Source organism: Python bivittatus, unplaced genomic scaffold (genome assembly GCF_059951505.1).
Source record: "Python bivittatus isolate LINGU-HERP-01145 unplaced genomic scaffold, Pbiv_v1 ctg000020_np1212, whole genome shotgun sequence".
NCBI classification, from domain to species: Eukaryota; Metazoa; Chordata; class Lepidosauria; order Squamata; family Pythonidae; genus Python; species Python bivittatus.
This window is the reverse complement of record NW_028277030.1, coordinates 4938530-4956950: the sequence shown is the minus strand read 5'-3', so window position 1 is coordinate 4956950 and position 18421 is coordinate 4938530. Positions and strand designations below refer to the sequence as shown.

At 40.2% G+C, this 18421-nt stretch overlaps 2 protein-coding genes across 2 annotated transcripts in view; one reads left to right on the top strand and one right to left on the bottom strand.

Moving 5' to 3' along the window:
- Window positions 1-1461: 1461 nt before the first annotated feature.
- LOC112541323 (uncharacterized) lies at window positions 1462-12020 on the bottom strand. The gene is made up of 2 exons (XM_088133759.1): window positions 10904-12020; window positions 1462-9859 (listed from the first exon to the last, which is right to left on the bottom strand). Exons 1-2 carry the CDS (start codon window positions 11529-11531, stop codon window positions 7272-7274), a joined length of 3216 nt encoding a protein of 1071 aa, XP_087989885.1. The 5' UTR covers window positions 11532-12020; the 3' UTR covers window positions 1462-7271.
- A 4929-nt stretch (window positions 12021-16949) lies between these two features.
- The window catches only part of CDC5L (cell division cycle 5 like), a 33026-nt gene continuing 31554 nt past the window's right edge, over window positions 16950-18421 (top strand). Inside the window, exon 1 of the mRNA XM_007433834.4 lies at window positions 16950-17102. Within this exon, the coding sequence (XP_007433896.1) occupies window positions 17058-17102 (45 nt within the window). The 5' untranslated portion in view covers window positions 16950-17057. The remainder of the gene's footprint in view (window positions 17103-18421) is intronic.

The following is an 18421-nucleotide window of genomic DNA, read 5'->3' as shown; positions in this document are numbered from 1 at the left end:
CATGAGAAAAAAATTATGAACGGGTATGTGTTACACATGCTGCTCCCAGGTTTGGCTTATGGTCGCTCACTCACATACTCACAGCCTGTTGAGGCACACGGATCTTGTCAGCCCCCCTTGCTTTCTACCTGGGTTTTCCAGATAGGTGCAGCTGGAGCAGACAGACACACAGCCCTGGTCAACAGCCGGGAAATAATTAGGGATACACACAAATCACTTCCAACCAAACACTGAGGCACAAGAGGTTCTTTGTAATACACAGAGACCCAGTGAATTTAAAGTAACAGCAAAACTTTACTGGTTGCAAGGTACATTTGCCCTTTCTCATACACGCACACATGCGCTCATCCACACTTACCCACCTCCTTCCCAGCCAGGCTGCCAGGCACTAGCTAGAGGGAAGCCTCCAAGTCTTGATCCAAAGGTGACTCAGATGACTCAGCTCAGAGGACTCAGGCTTTGGGACCCCTTTTATCCCCCAAAGTCCTTGCTTGGTTGATTTATAAGTTGATGGGATTGGGGTGAGGGTTTCCATGTGCTCAGGCCCAACTTCCTTTGTCTGGTTCAGGTCCTTTGTTTTTTTCCTTAACGACTTGCTTCCTTCTTATCTACCTCCCTGATGGGATCTCATAGATAAGTTTCCTGGCTTTTGTCCTCTCTGCTTACCTGCCTGCTTCATCTTTAGGTTATGGCAGCTTCAGCCTAGTCTCATATATGTATAAAAATTTATCAATAAAATCAAAACAGCCCAATAAAAAATAACTAAGTAAATGTTTAAATAGCTTTTGCATACATGTTGTTTCAGATATATTTTATTGTTTAAATGCTTGGATTATAAAATAAACCTAGAATTGAGCAGAGAGGCATCATCCCAAATGTATTCAAATTTAGCTGCTAAATTTTCAGTACAGTCAAACACATTGCTGGGACAGCCTATAGGATGTGATGAAAACTTTCTTGGTATAACGTGAGCAATATGCACAGAAATAAATATTCATGTGGGTGTTAGTCCTCACATGTAATGAGAGACATACACATAACTGAGCTATGAGACCACAAACAGTAAGAATCCAACTACTGGAGGTCTTCAGGAGTTCTTCAAAACAGAAGAGATGTATCACTAAACACACATTATGGTAACCTAAATTTTTTAACCATGATTTCTTGAATAGGCCTTAGTTGCCTAAGTTTAAAACATGTTAATACATGAATAATGGTTTAATAAACCATAGTACTCAGATTTATACACATGCAAAATTAAATTAAAGAAACCGCATGATTTAGGAATATGTCACAGGATGCATATAAGAAACTTTTTGTTGCTGCAACACAAAGGGAAGAAAGAACAGATATTTTGGTGTACTCATAATTTTGGAGACCTTCATAAGCTTGCATAGGGAAAGGCTTATAGGATTGTCCTTACTTTAATTAAAGTTTAGTTTTCAAATATGTTTCTGTTGTTAAAGCTGCTAAGAAACTCTGTTATCAGTGCTTTGTATTTATTTTCAGATTATTTCATTTTAATATGGGCTACGAGTTACGAAAGCAGATGAAACATAAAGCTTGAGATAGAGTAGAAGATAGATTATAAAAATAAATATAATAATTCCCTCTTAAGACATCTATATGTCTTTCTTCAAGAGTCAGAAATACACATTCCTGATAGTTCAATATCGTGTTTGTTTTGTAGGTGAATAATTGAGGCTGAACAGTGAAAAGGAGAAGGCAATATGTGATGTAAAATTCACTTCTAGTTTAGAGAAATGTTCTGTTGTCCCATGTTCAAGAAGACTGGTTTTCTGTTTGTCATGTTATTTGCTATTTTCTATTTCTTTATTTGGGTCCCAAAGACAGTCGTTACAGCAAACATTCCTTTTGAACCTGTGATTCTCCAGTGGCTGAAAGCATGAAATTGATAGCTTTAACAGACATAAGAGAAGTTAATGAGATGTTCTGTGATCTCATGCACTGGGAAGTAAGAAAACCCTGATATTTAACCTTTCTTTGAGTTGAACATAAGCATTGGGAACATTTTTTGCATGATTCAAGGATTTATATTTGCACTGATAACAAAGGGAAGGGAGGCTTGATAATTCTCCATTGTGGATTCAAACATTTCACTACTCAAATAACAGAAAATCTGGCCTATCGCTTCTATCCTGCCACCTCTTAACAATTTGACTTCTAAACATTAAGGCTTCCACGAAACACAACTTTTTTGAATTCCTGACAAAGACAAGTTAAGTTTCCAGTTTCCAGAGATAATCACATTAATTCTCATTTAGTGACCACCATTGGGATCAGTAGCTCTGTCTTTAAGCAAAGTGGTGGCTAACTGGCAAATCACATGACCACAATTGTGCTTTCCTTTTCCCCACACCTCCACCCTTTGGAATGCTCACCCCAGCACTGGGATAATTAGCAAGAAGGGAATTAATGTTTGTAATGTAGTCCTCGCTTACCAACTGCCTCATTCAGTAACCATTTGAATTTACGATGGTGCTGAAAAAATAACTTTATGACCAATGTTCACATTCACAACCTTTGTAGTTTCCCTCAGTCATGTGATTGCCATTACAGTCAGTATGCTCCCTCCCTCCCACATATAATATAGGCTTGCACCATTCGCTCTCCCCTCACGACCCTCAGGAGAGCCCCTGTGAAGCCACCACCTTCTTGAGTGACCTGCGGAACTGCCTGCCACTTTGCTGGGGGAAGGCAGAACAAAGGGAGCTGCAAACCATGAGGAAAACTGCACCCCTGCTCCTCATCCTTCCCTTAATGCCCACAGCTGTTAAGATATTTCAAATTTCTGCCTTGTTTCCAAAGCACCCAATTACCACTCACCCATCAGGCCTTGCTGTCAGCCAATTGGGTGCAGGGGACAGAGGAAGGCAGGAAAGATGTTGGGGGTATGTCCATGACGATCACACAACCTGGGCTGACCACAGCAGTGCAGCAGCACAGCACTGCTGAAGCAGCCACAAATTTCCCAAATTTCAATCCCACAGGAGTTATGGGTCCCGGATTTTGGATGCGTTCTGTAAGCCCATTTGAGGTAACCTTGGTTCTAAAATTATTGCCCTATGATGCACTGCTTTGCCCAGTTGAAGGTTACAGACACGAGTGTTTTAGTAATATATAGATTATCTCATTCATTCCTAGGCAGAGAATGAAAGGAGCTGATAAGGTCAGCTTCAGCAGGATCTGACACGTCTTCATTCAGTAAGAGTGGCTGGCTCCTACTGTCTTGCTTTTTCAAGGCTGTATGAGGGGGAGGAAGGCTTGCTGACATCTGTACCCACTCCAAAACTTTAACAGACGTCAGCAAGCCTTCCTCTCCCCCTCATATGGCCTTGAAAAAGCAAGACAGTGGGAGTCCAGATGAGGCAAAGCCGGACAAAGAACTAGCTTTTACATTGCGAAAACCTCTGATGGGGAAAATTTGAAATGCTGCTAAGTATGGTCTCATCTTAAATAGCATCAATGGGATAGTGGACTGATTAAAAGATAACAAAATCTGTTTTTGGTTTTGAACAGTAGGAAGCCATTCAATGGCACTTGGATCTATCTGTCCGTGTTGACAGTGAAGAAGTTGTCGTAGAGAAGTTTTAATTGCTCTCCTGGAATCCCAACGTCCAGTACTGAGACCATTCAGGGAGATACAGAGAGCAGTCTCTTGGGTCTGAAGTGAACGGTTTAGCTTGCAGGCAATGTACAGGACCACCGCTCTTTACCTTGTCAGAAAGTAGGGATTTATTAACACAATCATTTGACTGTTGCACACTTTTGTCAGTTTGTTTTACTTTAATGACTTGCCCTTTATCAGAGCACACGTCAGGAACGTAGTGCTTTTCCAGAGCTTCGGCATAAGCCTTAATAGAAGCGGTAGGTTCGGCTGCATACTTTTGAACAAAAGCCTCAAAGTCTTTTTTCAGCAAATTTAGGTCATATTTTATAGCTGACAGCTGTTCACATAACAGTTTGTGCACTACTTTGCCATAAGCTCTGTTGTATCTTCCCAGGGGAGCCTTTCCAAATTCCAATTTTTTATCTTATTTTTATTTCCCTTAAGGTTAGTAGGTGAGCTAGCAAGTTGTACTGGAGACATGCAATAAGAGACTGGGAGGGAATCCAAATTTTCATTTAACTCTTCCCTGACAGATAGTGAAAAATCTAACAACTGTTGTTTTTCCAATTCTGTTTGAAAGTCCCGTTCAAGTGATTCAAGGGCTGCAAATTTGTTGGAAGTGGGAGGAAAATCTGTTTTACTTATAGATCCTTTTGTGTAAAAAAGTTCTCTCTTTGGTTGTCTAGCAGACTTTGATGAGGAGAGAGAACTCAGACTGATTTTTTTTATTTCATTTATTTATTTATTATTAAATTTATATGCCACCCATCTCCCCCAGAGGGATGCCATGTTGTTTCTTTCTTTTTCCCATGTTATTCAAATTCAGACACTCTTGCTTGCCCCTTTGCCTCCACAACTGTCACACAGTGAATAGTTGTGAATATATTTAAAATAGTCTAGTAAGTCCAGTAAAAATTTAATAAAAATCTACAGTAATGTAATAACTTATTTTAACTATAACTAAAAATAAACAAAAGTAGTTAAAATACTATTTCAAAATTAATATAAAATTTAAAAGGGCAGGAGTGTGGAAAAATGTGTGTTGCTGGGCTGCTGTGTTGGCTCCACCCCCAGTCTTTCAAAGACTCTGCTTGTCTGGAGGACATGTAGGGCATTTGTATTCCAAACTGCAGAATAAAATACCATCATGCTTCTTACCTTTCTGTTCAGAACAGCAGTATAGTATGATTTGTATCTTCTATGCATAGAAAGTCCACAGACACTTCTTAGTTCATGACCACAGATTCTGTTTAATTGTGTTAATTACTTTAACAAAAACATACAACTTTTTGCAACTGATAACAGTGTTTAATCAAGCAAACCCAAGGAAACAGCTAAAGCTTTAGACTTTTTTAGCCATATCCAAAAACAATATAACACATTAAGTTTTTTCTATCATCTTATCCTTTCCCCACTTTAGGCTATAAACTTATTAACAAATAAGGCTATTTATAGTTTTTGTGTTTGATTTAGACAAGATTTATACATACAATTACATTCAAAAGAAACTCCCTAGAAATATTATGTTGTACAAATACAGTGTAGTTATTTTAGATAACTTTACTGATCTATAAGGTAGGTCAAAGTAGCACGCTCCCATTAATAAGCACTTTCTTCTTTTTGTATAGTTTCATAAGCAATGCCAATCACAATATTACAGCATTTTTCTCAATGGAGTTTCTTCTTCTGATCCTCAAACCAACTCCAGAACCAAGCATTTCATAGACATTTTGGGAAGCTGCAAGCATCAGTAGTGTTATGGAACTGTATAAATAACTTAAAGTAATAGCATAAATATAAAAAATCTTATACTCCTATTTTGCAATTGACAATGCCAGTGGCAATTTTAAAGTAAGCAAGAAACACACATGATGCCCGTGAAAGTGCTTTCCCACTGAACATTCAAGAATTCTTCTGTAATGGTAGGAATTTGCGTGCCCATTTTCTGGCATCTCCAAACCATTTACTCTGTATAGGATTTCACATGTAAAACTGAAGAAACCATCCAGGAATGGACTAAATCATCTAATGGTTAAACTAATTCATTTAGATGAATATTTTCTGTTATTTTAAAGTAATTATAGATTATGGCCAAAGTCATTCTTGTAGTTCAACAAAAAAGGTCCTTTGACTAGTTGTTTCTTAACGCCAAACCAATCGATAGAAAATTTGTAAGGACTGCAACTAAAAGTACAGTTTCATGAGAAACGTACATTTGGAATTCTAATTTTTCAGATACATCAAGAGAATTTACCCTATTTAAACATATAAGTAGTATTTATGCAATGATATGTATAATCTGATTCTTTTTTTTTAAGTCTGAATTTTGCCACTATTTCACAAATGACAACCTCTGCATCGGGAATCTGTCTAGCAGCACTCCAGATTTGGAGTGCGAGAATAGCTAAAACAAATGTATAACTCCAGATATTATAGCCTTCATTAAGAAGTGATCACTTGGATAGACTACATACTCGGGGTAACCCAGCATGCTCTGATTGTTCCCACCTTCATCATAAGGTTTCCCTGTACCCTACAAAGGACGACCAACCAGGCCAAATAAATATTTTGAATTAGGAATCCGTTAAAGGTAAAGTGGGGGCAGAATGGACAGCTATAAAGACTTTCAGCTGAAACAATGCCTCATCTTTTTGTAGTCTGCCATCTTTTTTTTTTTTTTGAGAAACCCTTGCTCATTAATTTGTTAAATGGCCTCTTTGCAAATTTCTTCATTTGTACCACTAAGAAAAATTTAAACTTCATTGAACAGGCAAACTAAAATGTTTGTTCCCCACCTTTTAAACTAAGTTTCTCACAAACATAATATCTCTGTAATAGAGGATCAGTCACTATATCCAAATATTTACATTAAGTATCTCTTGTATAAGCAAATGTTTAAAACTATTCACACATTGACCTACTTTCTGAAAACTCAATTAGTATTCACATTTCTTTTTTGAAAAATAACATCTCTTCCTTGTAAAAGCCTACCATTCAAATCCCAATCAAATCTCAGATTCAGATATGCTTATTTTAATTTATCAGAAACCATTTTTACTCAATACTAACTTACTAAAGAACTTGATTTTACCTTCATAGTTCCTTCCAGGATCTGGGTCCTGTACGGTTCAAACAGTCTAAAAAAATTCTCAGAATAAGTTCAATCTATGTCTCTTGGTCAGCAGAGGACTGCAAATCCTGTACATCTTGCAGGCATGTAAAATATATTTAAGCATAAAAATCAGAAAGTACATTATCCATTGACTCCACAGCCATTTAAATCTGGAGAAATCATTCAGTACCTAATAGTTGGGCTTCTATTTGTCACCTTTTGATTTATATTTTACTTTATGGCAATATCCATTATCCTGGCTTATTGCTGTAGCAAAGGGGCTTCTAATGTCAAGCGTGGTGCAGATCATTTAGCTGAACCTTAGGGAAAAGCAATAAACTGTGTTCATGGAGTGATACAGGCAAGAACAGGTTCAAATCAGATATTTCTTAAAATTACTTGATAAGCGCCTGTTTTATTTATTTTTGTTTCTACATTTTGTCTTCATGTTTTTTCTGATACCCCTTCAAAAGCTGTAGCATTCAGAATGAAAGTCAGCACTTAGCACATTCGTAAACCACCTCAGTCTTATCTCCTTTTCTGTTTGTGAGCCTTACATTTCTTTTTTTTATGAGTTTGTGCATGCTGCTGCAGATCATGCCTATTTCTAGCAGAAAACTTACATTGGTTACACTTGAAATGGGTTGCCAAGTGGCGGTTTAAATGGCTAGATGTTCGGAAAGCAAGGCTGCAGTGAGTGCATTTATGTGGCTTCTCCCCTGTGTGTATCTGAAAGTGAACCTTCAAGTTTCCATTACGAGTGGTTGCATAGTCACACTTTTCACATTTATAGATTTTGACAGGCATGGAAGGTTGCTTCTGAAGGTGGCCACTAACTGGCAGCTGTGATTCTTGATGTGAAGCCACATGTTGTTTAAAGGACCGCCAGTTCCCTGTTGAAAAGTCACAACGGCTACATTTGAGGTGCCTCAAATTTTGATGCACAAGCTTATGACGCTTCAGGTGATTTGGCATGCGAAACTTTCTTTGGCACACATCACAACTGTATGGCTTTTCTCCTACATGTATTCTTATATGACATTTCAGCCTGTTTAGTATGTAAGTAGCATAATCACAGTACTCACATTTGTGGACTTGAAAGCTGTTTTCTTGGGATTTGAGTGTGCCTATCTTTCCTTTTCTTTCAGCCATGTCTATTTGTTTCTTTGCATTCTCATTATTTAGAGATGGAAATTGAAATCTTTTTCCAGCTGGATCCTCACCTTTGCAGGTTTCCTGGTGCACCTTAAACTCATCTACAGTTCCGCCTACAAAGAGGCACTTCTGATGCTTCAGTAAGTGTGACGTTTTATGCCGTTTTAAATGACTGGAATTTCGAAAGGATTTGTCACATTCTTGACACTTGAATGGCTTCTCTCCAGTGTGGACACTAAAATGTACTCGCAGGTTGCTGAATGAGCTAGTGGTGTAAGTACAGTGAGGGCATTTGAATAATTTAAGAGCCAGTCCACATGAATGTCTTATCCCAGGCAGTGTATTATTCCCCTTGGCCACTTGATAATTACAAGCCTCATTTTTATTTGGCTGAGCTTGTAAATGAATAGCTCTGTGATAAACCAAGTGTTCTTCTCTGCGAAAGACCAAGTGACAGGTTTGACAAACATAAATATTGGGAAAAATGCCAGATATTTCATCCCATTCAACATTGCTTTTGCAGTCGTTTTTCTGTACATGTAGCTCTTTCCATGAACCATCATCCTGTTCACCTTCTGGCATCAGCTGTGTATTTACTACTTTCTCCTTGCCAGAAGTATACAGAACCTGCGTCTTTTGACAAAAGCTGTCTCCCTTGTTTTGCTTGCATTCCTTGAAATAGTTTTTTGGAAATACTTTATCACAGTCCTGGGGTTGCAAGTGGTACTTCTGGTGACACTGGAAATGTTTATATGTATAAAACACTATTTTACACTTATGGCACTCATATTTCTTTTCAGGACTCAAGGTCTCCTTCTGGGCAATAGGCAGATTGTTGATTTTTTCTACATGGCCTACTGTACTTACATGTCTTTTTAAATTACTTGCACTTGTAAAGCCTAGGTCACAGCCAGGACATCGGTAAGGCCTGGCCCCTGTATGGAGGAAGCTGTGTTTGACCATGCTATTAATGTAGTGAGAAAAAAAAGCACAGAAATTGCATTTGAATAGCTTATACCCAGCATGCCAGTACATGTGGTTGAGTATATGAGAATGATTATCAGAAGAATATTCACACTGAGGACACTGATAAACGAGTCCACCATTATGCTTCTTTATATGATCTATAAAGTATCTTGGACTTTGGGAAGAAAATGGGCATATTTTGCAAGTGAATATTTTTGAAGGCTTCAGTTCCTTTTTCATTTCCCTGAAGAATTTCTCATACTTGTTTTCCTTTTTTTTCTCAGTTGTCTTCCTTTCCACAACGGTTTTATCTTTCTTCCTCCTGCTTTTTCCAGTATCACTTTTATTTTCCCTTCTCTTCTTTAATGTCACTCGTCTCTTTTTTAATGATGTCAACGGTATATGCAATTTGTGGTGGTATTTAAAGTTGGTAGGAAAAAAGAATATTTTGTGGCAAAAGTTACATATGTAGATTTTTTTATTCTGATGAATAGCAGAGATATGTTTTCTTAATTGGGTAGGTGACGTATATCTCCAATTACAAAACAAACATTTCCAAACACCTCTTATACAGGTTTTCCTGGTTGTGATCAAGGAAGTTTTGCTCTTGGACTTATTTGTTAGTAGCAATGCCTTCTTTGCTTGCTCTTCCTGCAACTGTTGACCATATTCTGTACTCTCACCAGAACCATTAAGATTTTCCCATCTATCATACCATTCAGGAAAATCAGTGACTTGAGGTTGAACCAGATGCTCAGAAACATCTTGCGCACTGTTACTGCAACCATTCTTTGTGCTAATTCTTCCAGGCTCTTCCAGAAAATGTTCCAGAGGGCAGTGATCATTAACAATGCAGGAGTCCCATTGCTCATTTTCAGCTTTAACACCCCAATTTTCTTCTGATTTGTTACCCAGGAATGCATCATCCTCAAGTCCAATATTCCTCTTAGGTCCACCACTGGCTTTCTTAAATCCAGTCTCCAAAGAAGCAGCACCTAAAGAATTATTCAGAAAGTCACATGACACCTTGTTCAGATACAGCCCAGTTCTCCATTCCCCTGCAGACAATCATAAAGGGTCCTTTTACATAAGCCTCCATCTTGCTTTATTTATATACAGTACTCAACACATACACTTAATTTTATAAGTATACTTAGTTTTTTTGAAGTGAGTTATACTTCATAAGTACTAAGGAATTAAATCCCAAGAAACCCAGTTATAGCCTCCAACAATCAGCAGTGCTAACCAATAACCTTATTCCTACAGCTACACTTCAGTCCAGAGGCTCTAGACTTCAGCATCCTATTTGCACTGTCTATCCAATTCTGCTATATCTGAAGAACTATCAGAATGGTATATATAGTCCACCTTCCTGTAAATACCTTTTTGATAGTTAAGAGAGCCTAGATATCCCTTCCTGAAACTGCTGAGCACCAGACCCTGGATAGCTCCTAAAGCTAATCCATTTTATATAATAGTCATCTAAAGCATGAAGGTCCATGAATTCAATTCCCATTAGAGATTCTGAATCCCATAGAATAACATCTGTCTATCCATGTCTGAAAAACTAGTGAATTCAGCAGACAGGAGAGCAGAAACAATGGGCTAAAATGGATGACATCATTTTTTGTTTAAAAAAAAAAAACGAGCTCTGTGGAAGCTGCTTGGCATTTTGCCAATTCTGAAACCTGCTTCAGTACCAATAATAATTAATGTATTATTCACTTAAGTATAAGTGAAGTATTTCTCAAGTCTATTTTTCTCTATAAGTTCCCCAAATGTTGTTTGAAGTGAAGCTACAGTACATGGTTTCACAATTTTTAGCAGTTCCACAATCCACTAACCAAAGACAGTTTTCACCTTTCCATACGTGAACAACTGATGTTATTAATATTCTTAAAGAGGATAGCAAATAATGTTTAAACCTCACCCAGCAGTGCTTGCTTCTAAATACAGAGTATCTGGATTCTGGAGGTCAGATCTTTCAGGAAACAAGTGAACATATTTTCATTTTAGCTCAATCATAATAGAAGATTTACCTTCAGAATGAGCATTTGCATTCATGTCCATGCAAAGAGGCTTCACCAAACTCTCTTGAACACATTTATTTTTAACTCCTTCCAATTCCTGTACAATCGATGAAGTCCTCTGAATGACTTCATATGTCAGATGATTCTCTCCCTTACCTGGAATGCTCAAATAAGGATTTAATATTCTTTGATAAAAGCTGTGATTGCTCTCCACTGTTTTCACACATGTAATTTTAATGCCATCATGCTCCTTGTGATTCAAGAAGCCCATTCCCCAGTTTTGACTATGATCAAAATGGTTCAGTATATTCTGCAAAGAGGTCATTTGGACTACATTTTCATTCTTTAGTATCATAGTTTCTTCATCATCATCCTTCACTTTCACAACTTCAACCAGTTCAATCTCTTTTTTCCCATGATTTTGCAACTGTTCATCTTCACATTCTATTCTTCTATCTTCTTTTGCCTGACTTTTAAAATACCCATCTTTATTCACAGCTGGGCACTCTTCTTCTCCATATCCCAAAAAATCATCATCACTTAGTTCAAAGATAGTGATAGGGAGAACAATTTCAAATACTTCAGGCTCTGTAAACAAAACCCAGAAAGGATCAGTGGTAAGATTAATCATGACCATCTCTAATATAAATAACTATTTCTTTCATAGGCTTAATATTCATAATAGATTAATCTTACCTTGAATCAGCATGACTCCAGGGAAGAAAATTCAATTTAACTTAAATAGTAACCCCTGCTAATAATTTGCAGTTGCTTTGGTTCATGGAAGGCAACGAGAGCTAAAGTATACCCTATGTAAAACATTTTTTCCCTAAATAATTACCTGTGAATTGGGGTGGGAGTGTGTCTTACATTTGTTGATAAGGATAGAAGCAATTGAGGAAGTGCAAGGAAGTGCAGGGAGGTTCAAATGCCTGCAGACATCCCAGCTACAGAATGTGGATACCTTCAAAGTAAACCTGAAGCTCCCTGCTGCTTGGGAGAAGCTGTTTGTCTGGTATACTCAATTCTTTTGTAACATCTACACAGCATTAACCTCTCTTTTCTTTCCTGTCCCCTTACCAAATCTGCTTCCCTCATCTCTGTCCTATTTCATCTCTTCCTCCCTTGTCTTCCCTTTCCTGTCAACTTTGTAGGAAGACAACTGTGTGGGGGGAAAAATCAGGAAGTCTGATAACACCTTTTCTGATTAACAACTGTTATTAAATTGATAAGGTACTTGTACTCTGTCTCACATGTAACCTGCATCTACAGTCTGCCTTCCTTTCCCTCCGCTTGCCCCTGCCCTCATCCCAATTCAGACTCTACATCAGTCTAGCCCCTCTGTGCATGTGATGAAGTGAGCCACTGCTCAGGAAGTTACTCTTTTGGCTTATCACATCTCTTTTCTGCTTCTTCTTCTTCTTGACTGTTGTTTTTTAAAATAAGGGAGGGGAATTATGGTGTGTCCTTTGCTTTTGTGCATGAGGCCAATTTGTGTGAGTGAAGGATTGGTATACGCAGATGGTGACAAATAATTTTGTAATTGGGGATCCTTGTTTTGCAGGGAATTAATTTTAATCAGTAGTTGTTAATTAAATTAAAATATATTTATTTTTGTCCTGACCTTGCTGGCTTACACACACATTTGCACAAACATATTCAAGACATGGTAACCCTAGAATAAAAAAATAGGGAAGCTGCATATTGTACAGGATTTTTGTCTGCATTTAACATGTTTTTTGGGAAAGGAATCACGTTAAATTCAGGAATTTAACTTAATTTTCCTTCCAGGAAAATACAAAAGATTTTCAAAAAATATACTTGGGGAACTGAAATTAAATCTTCTACCAATTCATGGCAGATCAAAGGAAAAGAACAGCATTAGACTTCAGGATCTAAATTTGTTTTAAACAAAATTGGATTTTAAAAATGGAAGGTTTCTACTAAGACAGTGGGAAATATATTTCCAAAATGCTTATTAAAGTTTTGAATAACATATTACATATTTTTCTCAATCTTCAAGTAAAGTATATTTCAAGCAATCTATGGCCTGTATCTGGCTTCTTAGCACTTCAAGACTGTGGCGTCAAAATTTAGTTGCAGAATGACTGCAACTCAGCACAATTTAGTATGTATTTGATTGGAGAAGGGGGAGGAGGAGGCCAGGAAGGGGCTTTAAGGGTGTGAATGGAACAATTGAACTTCTGGAACTTTCTAGAAGGCTTCTTCTGCACTTGCTGTTGATACCCATTTAAATCAATGGATTATTCATTAGCTTTCTGTTATTGAAAGCATAGTCTTTTTACAGCCAATTAAAGGCAAAGGCAACCAGATAAATTTAATAAATGTAGGCACTTGCCTTCCATCTGCAGTTTAATGCTGGCTATCCCCTTTGCATCAGGACTGCAGGAGTGTATTATCTGCTTGTGGAACAGAGCACAGCAATTTATGAGTGGACTAACTCTTTCTGCTAAAGTTATCTCAATATGAATCATATATTATACATGTATTATTCTTCTGGGTAATATTTTGTTTAAACATTATAAGCCAGTGGTCAGAAGGGTAGGGAGCATTTTGGTTTCTACATAAAATTACAATCAGGGCTGTCTGAATGAGCTTGCAAGTGCTAAAATAAGTACATTCTACCTCTGTCTTTTCTGGACCTAAGATCCCAGACCTCAGTTGGATGGACTTTTGAACAAGCAAGTAGAGGACTGCAAACAGCAGTTTAACCAATTATTTTACAGGTAGTCCCTAGTTTAAGAACGAGTTCCATTCCCAAAGTATATCCTTAAGTCAAATTTGTATGTAAGCTGGAACAATACTATTGTATACATAGCATTGTGTAATGAACTTGAACCATTGTATATTTAACTCGATTTTTGCTACAATAGGCTCAGTTCTTAACTATGGGTTGTCCGTAAACCGCGCATTCTTAACCCAGGGACCACCGGTATAGAAAAAATGTTTCTAAAGTTGGTTCTTTTCCCTCCACCTGTTCAGTACAAAACCATCTGCTGTGCTATTTTTTCATTTTATATTCATTTATTTATATTTCAAATTTGTCACCGCCCATCTCACTGCAGAGCAATTCTGGGCAGTTTACAGCATAACAGAATAAATATTAATTAAAATAAAATAAATATTAATTAAATACGCTTTATAATTATTAATATAATTCAATTAATATAGCCACCCATCTCACATTTGTGACTCTGGGTGCTTACAATTAAAACATAACTAGTACCAAAAAAATAAAAGTCACACAGACAATACAAGCCTTAAAAACAATTAAAGACATAGAGTACAGTGATACCTCGGGATACGAACGCCTCTGCTTGCGAATTTTTCGGGTTACGACCAGCTCTGGCCCCAAAATTTTACCTCGGTTTGCGAACTCCGCCTCGGGGTACGAGCCATTTTCCGCCCGTGCCACGTGGTCCGCGGCCATTTTCTGCCCGTGCCACGTGGTCCGCGGCCATTTTTCCGCCCGTGCCACGTGGTCCGCGGCTGTTTTTCCGGCCCTGCCGCGTGGTCCGTGGCCGTTTTCGCGCCGCGCCGGGCTGTTTTCGCGCCGCGCCGTTTTCGCGCCGGGCCGGGCCGTTTTCACGCCGCGCCGCGCTGCACCCGGCCATTTTCGCGCCGCACCACGCCGCGCCCGGCCGCTTTCCGTGTGGTCCATGGACGCCAGAACGGATTAACGGTAATTACATTGAACCTTATGGGAAATTGCCTCGGGTTGCGACCAAATTCGGGCGGAGGGCGGAACGGATTAACCGGATTTACATTGAACCCTATGGGGAAATTTGCCTCGGGGTGCGACCAAATTCAGAGGGCGGAACGGATTAACCGGATTTACACTGAACCCTATGGGGAAATTTCCTTCGGGTTACGACCAACTCGGGTTACGCCCAGAGTCACGGAATGGATTAAGTTCGTATCCCGAGGTACCACTGTACAATCCCCAGGACAGCACAGCCATTCAAGAATAGTACAACCATTTTATGGGCTCCAGACAACTTTAATTCTCTATAATAGAGGCTACAATCTAACATATGCTTACCTCTAAAGCAGTGATTTTCAACCTTGGCAATTTTAAGATGTGTGGACTTCAACTCCCAGAATTCCACACAGTTCAAGTCTTCAAGTTGCCAAGGTTGAAAAACGCTGCTCTAAAGCAGCATGCAATGAGACTTTCCTAAGGGCCGATGTGCAGGGGAACACATCGCTTATTGATACCTTCGCTTCTTTCGAAATATCTTCTTTTTCTGCTTGTAATCATTTTAAGTTACAGGTCATCCAAACAGGACTGGAGCCCCCAGAGCCTTTCTCACTCCGGGCTGTTCTCTCTCCCTGACATAAACCGAACTGTAGTCACCATAAAGGAATCATTACCTGGATGACTTTTCTGGTTGACGAAGCCTCTCCCTTTCGAAGTGGAGAGTCAGGATGTAACATGCATTCATTCATTCGTTTCCTGCATTGCTGTATTAGGCACGTTTAAACACACCCGTCCCTGTTTCTGGTAACATTACTCCAGAGCAGGGAAATCGCGCTCTGTGGGCCTGGGAGCCGCTAACCCACCCTTTAGAGAGGGCCCCTCCACGCTAGGCCCCCCCAGGTTACCTGAGGGACCGTCCCACCCGGTCCAGCCGAGAAGGCACGTTGCAGATCCCGTCAGCGAGAAATGTCGGCTGGTGGGGCCCAGGAGGAGACCCTTCTCTGCTGTTGCCCCCGCCCTGTGGAATATTCTCCCCCCAGAGGTAAGGGGGGCCCTGCCCCCCCAATTTTTCGGAGGGAATTGAAGACTTGGCTCTGCCAACTTGCCTGGGGCGAGGAAAGACACAATCGATCCTGGGGATGGCTGGCGCCTTGACGATGCGCCCTGAGTCTATTAACGCCTAATTAACATCTGCCTCTTGGAAGTATCATAAAGGAAGTTTTGTTTTTTTAGCATCTTTTAATTAATTAATTAAATTAATATTTATCTAGTTTAACTGATGTTTATTCTGTTTTTACTGAAAACCACCCAGAGTTAGATGGCCGGTGACAAATTTGAAATATAAATGAATAAATGAAGGCAAATGGGGGGAAGGAGGACGCCAAGCCCTCTTTCATCCCTTCGGTGCTTACCTTCCTGAGACGAGGGCGACAGGGGCGCCGGCTCCTCCTCTGCCATGGCTCTGTCATCTAAATCTGAGCCGCGAAAGGGGCCCACCACCTGCGCCGGTTTGAACGGCCTCGCAATAATCCCCCCAAATAGCCAGGGGGCGGTCCGCCCGCGCAGGCGCGATGGGCGCCTCTTTGGGATTCCGGGGAGGGAGGCGCTTCCCCCACGGTAGATCGGGTTGCAGAGCTCGCTCCGGGACGGAGGCTTTGCGCAGAGTGGAGTGCGTTTTCCTTGAGGTGGCGGAGTCTTCGAGGGACTTCGCGCTGCTTGGAATGACTGCAGGCGATTCCTGCTGGCTTGGGGACGTTGGGCTACTTTCACTTTTGACTGGGGGGGAGTGGAATGAGGATCCAGTTCTTGCAGCCAAACTCAGAATCGCTTGCACGCTCAAGACGAAGCACCGCTACAACATAAGTGAAGCTAGTCTACTTTACTGGATGCACGAAATGTTTCCCGCGCGCAAAAACACACAAAGATCGTGGGTGGGTGCAAACAATCAAGGACCTAAGAAGAAAGGAAATCCATAGAGTACAAATGCTGGGGTTGGGCTCCCGCATCGCCGTAATGCAAAACCAAGGAAACTAAATTCCGATGCATAAACCAGGACTCGGAGGACTATGTTCTGGGCAGTGACACACACACCCCCCCAGCACCGTGGAATTAGCAAATTAATTGAATGCGGAGTGTAGTGTGAAAAATCCCACAGCTTTACTCAAGCCTCCAATGAAACGAGCAACTCTCTTGGCTTCAGGGGAGATCAGCTCCCCTTAATACGCATGCGTAAAACATAGAGCGAACGCCGGCCCTGCCTACAGGTAGGCGGGGCTTCCTCTTCTCCAATGCAGAGTCTCTCTGAGAGCCGTTACAGGAGGCGTTTACTTTCCAAGAGTGCGCCTGCGCAGTACTCCAACCTGCTCTCGCGGCGTTGGGACCTGTCTTTTCCGCTGTTGCCGTTTGTCTCCCTGTGCTTGGGTTTATTCTCCCACCGTCAAGATGCCGCGGATCATGATAAAAGGGGGCGTGTGGAGGAATACAGAGGTAATGGCCTCACGGCCTTCCGAGATTTTTTCGGTGCAGCGCTGCTGTTTCTCTATAGAGGCCTCTGCAGTTGTGGCGGCAGCGGCTGCCAGGCGCATGCGCAAAAGACCCTGACGCCTGCGTGGAAGAGAAAATGGATCTGTTTAGCGGATACTTTTTTTGTTGCGTCGGGAAAGTAGCCTTCATCTTCCCCTCCCGCGGCGCCCAATAAGTACCCAAAGAGTAATAACACTGAGCAAGACTCAGCGTCTGTTTCCTTCTCTGTATTGAGGACTAGAGCTTCCACTCAGATCCCAATGAGAGCCAGTGTAGTGTAACCGTTAATAAGTTGGACAAGGAATAAGGAAACGCTGGTCCACCCTCAGCCACGGAAGCTTCCTGGGTGACTTTGGATCACTGTCTCACCTAACCTACATGGCAGGATCGGTGTTGTGGGAAAAAGGAGGGGGGAGTACGATCCGTGATGCTTTGAGCTCCTGTACAAAAGACCTGATATAAATCAAGCAAATACATAAGTGCAAATAAGATTGCGAACCATTTTTTTTTTATGCCTGTTTCAAATTAGTTGTTTTGTATCTGCTAACTGTTGGCCAGACGTTAAGGCATGGTAGGGAACCTGTGGCTCTCTCCCATCAGGTCACCACTGAGTGTGGCCAGTGCCTTAAGGAGGACGGAAGCCAATTCCATGACAGATTTTTCTGAAAGTGGGAAATTGTGAGCCTGAAATATAAATTAATATGGATGCTGTGCTAGGGATATTGAGTCTGGGCTGCAGAAGACTAGAAGGCTGTTTGATGTGGCAAAGAGTTTTCTGAATTTGCTGCCATCTAGCCATCATCTGAATTTTCATATCCTTAGTTAAATAGTACATTTCTGCTGTTGCTTTTATATTTATATTTAGACTGTTCAGTAGTGAACATTAGAAAATTGTATAATTTTGAATGAAAACTTCTATCAATTCTGTGTATACTCAACTAGAGACTTGTTTTAAATATAATGGAGCCTGTATCTAAGCAGTATAGGAACCAAGCTGTTAAACATCCACACCTGACATTTTTCACTATCTTGTCTATAATTGTCTATAAGGAAAAGGCAAGTAAACTACATTAAGTATTTTGGAATTCATTTTCACACAGATAATACATTCAAGTGACATAAAAGCAAACGTCTAGTTATATATCCAGTTGCCTCTGAGAGTCATTGGGGAATGTGTTTATTAACAAGCAATAATTGTACCCTGAACATTCTAATAAAGATCCATCAGAGATAGAAGTCTGCTCCATCAGACCAGAGTTTCATCTAGTGGAGCATGTTGATCC